General features: G+C 44.0%; 1 protein-coding gene across 1 annotated transcript in view; it reads right to left on the reverse strand.

Annotated features, from left to right (window-relative positions):
- Positions 1-8,527, reverse strand: part of vps13b (vacuolar protein sorting 13 homolog B) — a gene marked incomplete at its 5' end in the record, with an annotated part of 268,784 nt that overhangs the window by 252,947 nt on the left and 7,310 nt on the right. The window contains 2 exon segments of the mRNA XM_031868606.1: positions 1,840-2,019; positions 5,320-5,524. Coding sequence (XP_031724466.1) covers positions 1,840-2,019; positions 5,320-5,524 — 385 coding nt within the window.

Genomic DNA, 8,527 nt, shown 5'->3' on the forward strand with positions numbered 1-8,527 from the left:
CACACACACACACACACACACACACACACACACACACACACACACGCCTCCCTTTTCACCTTCTTTCCCTCTCCCCTCTTTTTTGCTTCCTTTCCGTCTTCTGGTTTGTGTTCAGATCAGGTTTTAATATTCAAAAATATGTACTGTCTTTATGAGCCATTGCTTTGCTGAAATAATATGCTCCCTAAATCAAAGTAATAGTCTGAGGCGGTGCACTAAATAGAATTCACCAGAGTTTCCTAAAAGTATCCGTCTCTGTCTGTGAAGGCAGTGAAGGGTGGAACAAGCCCCCGCGACAGAAAACACAGCGTTGCTTTTAAAATCTACTCTGGTGTCGTTGCAGCTCGCTGGATATTTATTCGATGAACGTCCTCGCATTCGTCAAACCGTGAGTTGCCTGTGTAATGTAAGCTTTACCCTGGTGGACTGGAGTCCCTGGTCAGGGCTGACCTCCCAGATCCATCGTCTCCAACGCGTACTTATCTTCTTACTTCACTTCGCTCTGAGCTACATCTGGATCTTCTCCTCGCAGTTTGAAACCACCTGAGGGCCAGCTCTATCTCCGTCTCGGCGCTGACATGTTTAAGGGCCCCAGGTTCTGGGCTTTTTACGCAGCACTGTGTTAAAAGTGATGTACAGTTGTGACTCCGAAGACAAAATACTGGGCGTGTATTGTTTTACATTACATTACATTACAGTCATTTAGCAGACACTTTTATCCAAAGCGACTTACAATTCAGAGTCTATCACATTTCTACACCGTAGGCACAGCTACGGGAGACATTTTGGGGTTAAGTGTCTTGCTCAAGGACACATCGACATGCAAGGACACAGGCCCTGCTATCCACTTAGCCACAGTTGCCCCACTTTTACATTGTCACCCCTGGCTTCTCATGGATCTGCTGTTCTGCTGGGATAACAGCCCAGAGTGTACTTTAAGAGACTCACCTTTTAGAGACAAGTAGTTACAGTTGCAGGTGGGGAGGAGAGGTTCGTGATGACGTACCGATATTCATGTGCTCATTCGCAGAAGAACGCAGACAATACCTGTGACAAACCTGGCTACTGCTGAAGATTGCACATTGTTGTAGTCACTAAATATCCAGCTAAAGGGTCGACTAAATCGAGCACTACAGCACTCCGAGCTTTGAAATCTGAATTGCAGGGCTACTGAAAAATCCCCCGCCCTTCCTTTACGACACACACACACATACACCCACACACCAGAAATATAATCCGTGGTCTAAGGACGCAATCAAAAACTGCAACCTGACATCAGCGCAGCCTTCCACGGCAATCCTCGGAGTGGTTAGCTGTTGTTAGCCAGCTCGGCCCGGCGCTGACAGAGACTAACTGCTGTTTAGAGAACGCATGCTGCCTGTAAAGAGGCGCCGCGTTGCCAGCCCTGCCTCAAGGATACGGGAGTGGAAAACACTTATCGGCTTTACTAAACAAATAACTGAAAAGGGGCATTGCGTGACATTAAAGGGGGAAGGAAAATATGACGACCCAAACAAACCGAGACTCTCGCATTAGATCACCAATAATTGAGATGGAATATGGACTATTAGTGCCCGTCACAAGTCCACACACCACAACCACCACCGGAAAATCAGCAAGAAAACATTATATATCAACACGGAATGGTGATTTGTGATTTGAAAAATACACAGGTCCAGTCTGAAATCCACAGAGCAATGTACAATGATAGATGCAGGGGAAAAGAGAGCAGAGGAGAGCCAAGAGAAAGGGGAAAGGAGAGGAGAGGAAGGGGGAGAGGAGAGGAGAGGCTGTAGTGCATGCACTTGCAACATGTTGCAACATTGGATAAGCCTCTACCTGAGTTCCTGCAGTCGTCTCCTTGCTGAGGGACCTGAACAGAAAAGGCCAGCAGGTCAGGAGCCAGCAGAGATTCAGGTCTGCGTATCTCGTTGAGCCAGCGGCTCATGTGGAGTTCTTTGGTGTCGGATGGGCCCTGAATCAGAGGAACCAGCTTCTCCTTAACACCCTCTCCCGAACCTGAGACACAAGGGTTAAAGGCTAATTAGGGCCCGAGCACCGACGTAGTCGAAGCGGAGGACCTATTGTTTTTCAATTGTTTATTATTATTATTATTATTATTATTCTTAGTGTTTCGTCGCAAAAAGGAGGCGCTTGGGATACTGGAAGAATGTCGAAATTTGGCACGCAAGCCAGAATTTGCGAAAATTGCAGTCTGATTGTGGTGTCCAACTACGGTATGAAATATTGGCTCGATAGCGCCCCCTATTGAGTAGCCCCAACATTGGGTTTCACCTAGCTGTATGAAATTTGGTAGGTATGTGGAACGTGATGAGACGCACAAAAAATCCTCTTGGAGTTTTTCATTAAACCAAACAGGAAGTCGGCCATTTTGACTTTTATGACGTTTTTGACCATTTCAAGGCGTCATACTTTAACGAACTCCTCCCAGAGATTTGACCCGATTGACTTCAGATTCGGTCAGTATGCTCTTGAGACCTTGGCAGTGAAAAGTTACTCAAAGATCAAAAAGTTATCGAACTATGTGTCCGTGGCGTCAAAAAAAACATCATTCGCCGCGAAACAGGAAGTTGTTGTAACTCAGCCGTACATTGTCTAATCTGCTCCAAATCTCTCATATGTCATAACATCCTGACTCGGAACACATCTATCTGACAATTTAGAATCATAGTAATAGCGCCACCTCGTGGCAACCGGAAGTTGTAAGTTGTGTACTTTGACATCCTGCTCCTCACAGATTAATCAGATCCCTCTAAAATGTTGTCAGAAGAGCCTTAAGACCTTGATAATGCTTCATTGTGAAGATTGTAGGAAGTTATTGAAGGGCGGCGACGTGGCGGCTCGGCGAATTTGGATCCTTCGCCATGAACGAATAAACTGATGTAACTCGACTCCACATCATCAGATCTTTACCAGATTTCACATGTTTGATGAGACTCCAGGCCTGAAGACATATGCAGGCCAATTTTGAATTATAGTCATAGCGCCACCTACTGGTAACAGTCAGTTAAAGTCTTTATACTGTGGCTTGTTTCTCTTAGTAGGTAAATCAGATCAACATCAAATTAGTTCCACACAAATATAAGAAGTTCATAATGCTTTTGATGTGTCGTCGAACGCCGTTGCCGTGGCGATGCAGTCTTCGCCGTTAACAACGAAGGTAATTTTGAGAGGCTAAAAATGCTCGAAACATAAGCAAACTTGGCATACACATTTAAAGCCCAAAATGTAGTTATATAATATGATTTTATTGGTTCAGAGTGGCAAATCGGCTCAATAGCGCCCCCTACAAAATTTCAACAAAGCAGCCCTCGCTGTACGTTTCACATAGATTTACAAAATTTGGTAGGCACATGTATCACATGTGGACTTAAAATAAAGTCTCTTGGGACCATGCTCTAAACCCAACCGGAAGTCAGCCATTTTGAATTTTGTATGAATTTCTCGTGGTTTTTTCCATTTCCAGGTGCTGTACTACGAACTCCTAGGGAATTAATCCGATCAGCTTAGAATTTGGTCAGAACAATCTAAAGACCTTAGCGATTAAAAGTTACTAAAAGCTTTAGGTTTCATCGAACGACGTGGATGTGGTGTGATGGCCATTTTACATGGTTCACCATCATCCATCAAGCTGTTGTAACTCGACTGTACTTTGTCAAAACTGTCCCAAACTTGACATGCTTGTTGACTGTCATGGCTTTAGGACTTCTGCATGCCAATATTAACTCATAGTCATAGCGCCACCTACTGATAAGCATGGACGTAAGCAGGATTCTATAATTACAGCGGCCCAAACACTGAACTTATTGAAAGGGTTTGTGGGCGCACCATGAGAAAAAGACTTCTCTGATCTAAATATGTGCAAACTAAGACGCTTGGAGAGCAAAAGTTAGATAACAGTGGATTTTCAAACCACGTCAGTGGGCATTAGTATAAATGATCTGTCCAGAGTTTCTTCATGACAATCAGGTTAAACATTACCATGAATGCTTCACACTACAATCTAAAGCTACAGAAGAACTTAAAATGAAAGCAGTGTTAAATTAAAGTGTTCAAGTAACAGCAAATGGCACTACCGTTTTGTTAACTTTCATGTAAGTCCAAATACAATCAGCAGGACACTGCAGGGAGTTGAACCCCATCCCAGTAAACTGACAGTCTGTTATGTTACAAACACTGAAGCACATTCATTTTCTTAATGATCTTTAAAGGCTTACATTTATGATTGTATCGGATGTACACTCAAAACATTTGAGGCTTAAGACCTGGCAACATGATCTTGCTACGCTGCTGGTCTAACCAGGAAATATCTCACGCGTGCACGCAGAGTGTGATGGTGACAGAAATTCATGGCCGCGTCACCCAGAGTCCTGCCAGTACCGGGAAATACCGTTTAACTCGTGCACTCAGTGTATGACGGTCACAGAAATGCATGGCCAGAGTCCTGCTAGTACCCTCGATGTACGTGAAGTTGCGAGGGCCCGATCAATGCTGCTCGCAGCTTTAATTAAGATATTGAAACTCCCCCAGTGAACCACAGTTTCTAAAAAAATATTCATAGTCACAGTTCTTGGCTTTAATGACTGACAGACTACAAACAAAATCCCAATGCCATATGTAAACTGTCTTTTAGTGAATTAAACTAAAAGGAGAGAAAATAATACCCCAAATATTGAACACAGTTTGTGCTTAAAGGGTTTCGATATTAATTTAGTAGCTATGTTAACATATATTCCAGCATTTACATGCAAATAAATCAACAGTTTGGGCCTACAAAGCAACAAGAGACAAGTAAAAGACGGCATGTCATCCATGACCAAGCTGCAGATGAAATCTGAGGGGAAAAATGCTAAAAATGTTATTACAGTGCTGCAGAAACTAAATATGTCAAATGGACAGTACTGCTTGTCTTTTCTTATATGTGCATCCCCTGGAGATGTTCATCTTGAAATAAGAAAATGAACTGCACTTGATTTGTTTGCCTCTTTGTATTTCTATATTAACAGCTGCAATAGATGTCATAATCTGCCTGACATCATGTGTGCAGTTTGACCCCGTGCTGCGACACTAGCTCCAGTAACATCGTCGTCATCAAAGACATGACCGCGCCCCCCGGGAGAAAAAACAGCGACCCAATCCCAGAGCTGGAAGGAAATCAAGATGAAGATAGAGCGGGAGAAAGAGAGCGAAGTGTGTAAAAGTACAATTTAAAAAGAAAGTAAAGGAAGAGTCTAGTCGGTCTCGCTCTCTCCCTCCTACACAGGCAGTAAAGTTTTAACAGGGCACAGCTGCACACACCTGGGGTCCTGGCGCACACTTTTACGGCTCCCACAGTTCCCGAGGCGCATTTCACCGTCGCACGGCTGCAGAGCTTCAGCTCCAGGTTTTGGACCGAGCCCTCGAGGGTCGGTGACGGGCCCGGAGACTTCACACCTAATAAAAAAAACACAAACAGAGTGAAAATGAAGTGCAGTCCGGGAAGGTTTAAACACCGCTGCCGTGGCTTCGTTTAACACTTGATTGGCCTTTAATTGGTCTTGACCCCTTTCTTTCCCTCTCTGTCCGTCTCTCCCAGAGTTGTGAGAAACCAGGTGCTCCGGAACGCTGATATCACCAACACCAGGCGTTTATCTCGCCTCTCACAGGGATACTTGTGGTGCCCCTGTTTGCAAGGTTAACCTGTTGGTGTGTCTCCGTACCATAATGACAAAAACACTTTTAGATATTATAGTAAGCTGTTACAGTTTGCCCCAACATAAATGAACTGACCCTCAAAGCTACAATAAATAAATAACACATTTTACTATCATGTTTGATACGCCTTCATCAGCACCTGACGTCTTCGTTCTGCTACAGTTTATGTCAGTCCCTAACACATTTGAAATGTTTATGACTTAATGCTTTACTTCTTTGTGGGTAGTTATCTGTGAGTACAAACTGACAGGGTGTGATTTAAAAGCGGTACATTGTATTTGTATTTTGATCCCTCTGGATTTAGACAGCTTCCTGTGGGAGCATTTACAGTACACTGATGGGACTTTTGGATGCAGCAACGTCTCAACAATCACAGCCATAAGGTATTACAAAAGTGACCAGCAAGGGTATAAAAAGACATTAAAAAAACAACCTTAAATTGTGAAGTGCCCGTTTTAAATGTTTTACAAGTTCCCACTAAATCTACTGGGTTGAATGACTTTCAGTTGAATAACAGGGACTATTAGGAGTGTGAGTAATGGGCCAATATAAAGGATATATCTTTCCAAAACAATATCCAATGCAGTCACACCAGCATCCAGCTTAGTGTCAACTACAACTCACCTAACAGCAGCATTACATCACAGGAGCCTCCAGTGCTCCTCGCTCTATGAGTAGTTCTCCTAATGGCAGCACAGTGTGGAAGAACCCACCGTCTGCCATCTTTCCAAAATGAAACTGTTTGCACTGTGTGAAGGAGTGTGGTGGTGGGGGGTAGGGGGGTGGATTACACACTGGTCATTATGATATGTCAATGCTATTTCTATGGCGAGAGGCTATTTCAAACATAACAAGAGGAGGAGGGAGGAATGGCTGGACGGCTAAAAGATACTGCAGAGTTTTGGGGCGTTCGGTGCCAAAGCGCCTGTTGAAAGAGGAGAGGAGGACCCATCCATCACATGCTACATTCTTCCAGGGAGCACATCAAATTCTTACATCACCTGTTCCAGCAAGGCTTCGCTTCTCACAGTAATCCCCCCCTTTTTTTTAACGGCGATAGCACTTAATTTCCTACAAGTGTCCACAGTACTTTCTGACTGAGTTCACAGATCGGTGGGGCAAAGAGGAGCTCGCAAGTCAAATGTAAACACAAATACAGGAAAGGTGATCCAGAACAAATGAAGCAGATGGACACCAGGGATGTACTGCGTACTGGTGCGGCTATGAAAGCACAACAGGTCATTATTTGGCACCAGTTCCCGAAGCTACCAGAAAAAAGAAGTTGGTCGGGACATCTTAAAGTTTTCTTTCATCCACATCCACTTACTGTCTGACTTCCTGTACATTTCTTACTATTTAACTCTTCTAGCTGTAAATAAACTCTTCTTACTCTCCACTTATCTCCTCCCCCCTTTCCTCTGTCTGTACGGTCAAATCACTACACATTTGTACTTGCTTAGGTTGGGAAGGTTGTTTAACACAAAAATGAGCACATCGTAGTTCTGTTTGCAGTTGTTATTCCCAATCAGCTAATAGTTGGAATAGTAGTTTGAATGTAAAACAGCAGGCAGTGTGGATTCAAGTAGACACAAGCGTGTACACACGGCACATTTAACCTGGAGAATTACTGCCAATTGCTAAAATCCCTAACCGCTGACTTCCCTCCTCTCCCTTTCTCTCTCTCTCTCTGAGACAAATTACCCAGCAACCTCTTCACCTGCTGTCTGAGAGGCCCTCCATCAGCCCAGATGGAAGATGGGGATGTTAATAACCCTCCCTCTGTCTCCCCCCCTGCCCCTTAATGTATCTGCAGGTCAAACAGAGCGGTGCTGCGTGTCCCTCTGCGGCTCCAGTTACCTGCTTCTCTACAGGACAGATGTTCCATGTGAAGTGTAGAGCTGGTGGATTATTTCAGCTGCACTGTATGTTGCCTGCAGAAATATCACTGTGTTTTTAAGGGATAGGTAAAGCCTGACACATACCTTTAATTACTGTTCAAAGAAAGGACAATACTGTCAAAATGATGAATTAAGGACCACAAGGATTCTTTTTTTTTTTTGTTGTTGTGGTCATACAACATACAAAGAACATACAAGCACACATATTGTTTCAGAGAACAGTTAAAGCAGTGTTTTAGATGAGTTTTGCCATGGTCCTATCTTTTTACACAATGAGTTTTCAGAAGAAATAGTGACCCTATTGACCATTTTTAGAGAGGCATGCATGTGCAAGCTCAAATATACACGTACAGACATTTGGGTTATTTGATGTGATCCAGTACCAGAGGGAGAGATAGAGAAAGACATAGGCTCTACATTAAGCTGGGCTGCCCTGCCTGGAAACAATATAGCTTACATACACATGCCATAAAAGTACTGCACCAGACATTTGGCTTTATTATGGAGTGCGTCTCGGTGAACCCAGAAACACATGACCCTTGAAGTACCCAGAATATGGTGGAGAGCGGATATCCAGACCCAGTGACCGATTGGCCTTTTTCAAAACAGTCCTGAAGGAGAAATGGTTGCAACAGTGATGAGTAGGCCTCCACACACGCTGCCTGCTCCCTTGAGCACTTCATTCCTTTAGGAAAAGATGGAGATGTTGAAAGCGCAAGATCAATCTGGAACTCAACAGGGGCCATTCCCCCCTGCTCTATTTACTCTTTGATAAATGGAACTAGGGGTATCACTATCCCACATTGCCCACGTAGATGTCCTAGAGGGCACGGTGCACCTGCTGGGGTGGTTGGTGGTTGCGTGGGGGGGCTCTGGACAATGTATTGCCCAGCTGTTAGACTATAAAAAAAAAA

Source organism: Anarrhichthys ocellatus, unplaced genomic scaffold (assembly GCF_004355925.1).
Source record: "Anarrhichthys ocellatus isolate YVR2014 unplaced genomic scaffold, GSC_Weel_1.0 scaffold43, whole genome shotgun sequence".
Taxonomy (NCBI): Eukaryota; Metazoa; Chordata; class Actinopteri; order Perciformes; family Anarhichadidae; genus Anarrhichthys; species Anarrhichthys ocellatus.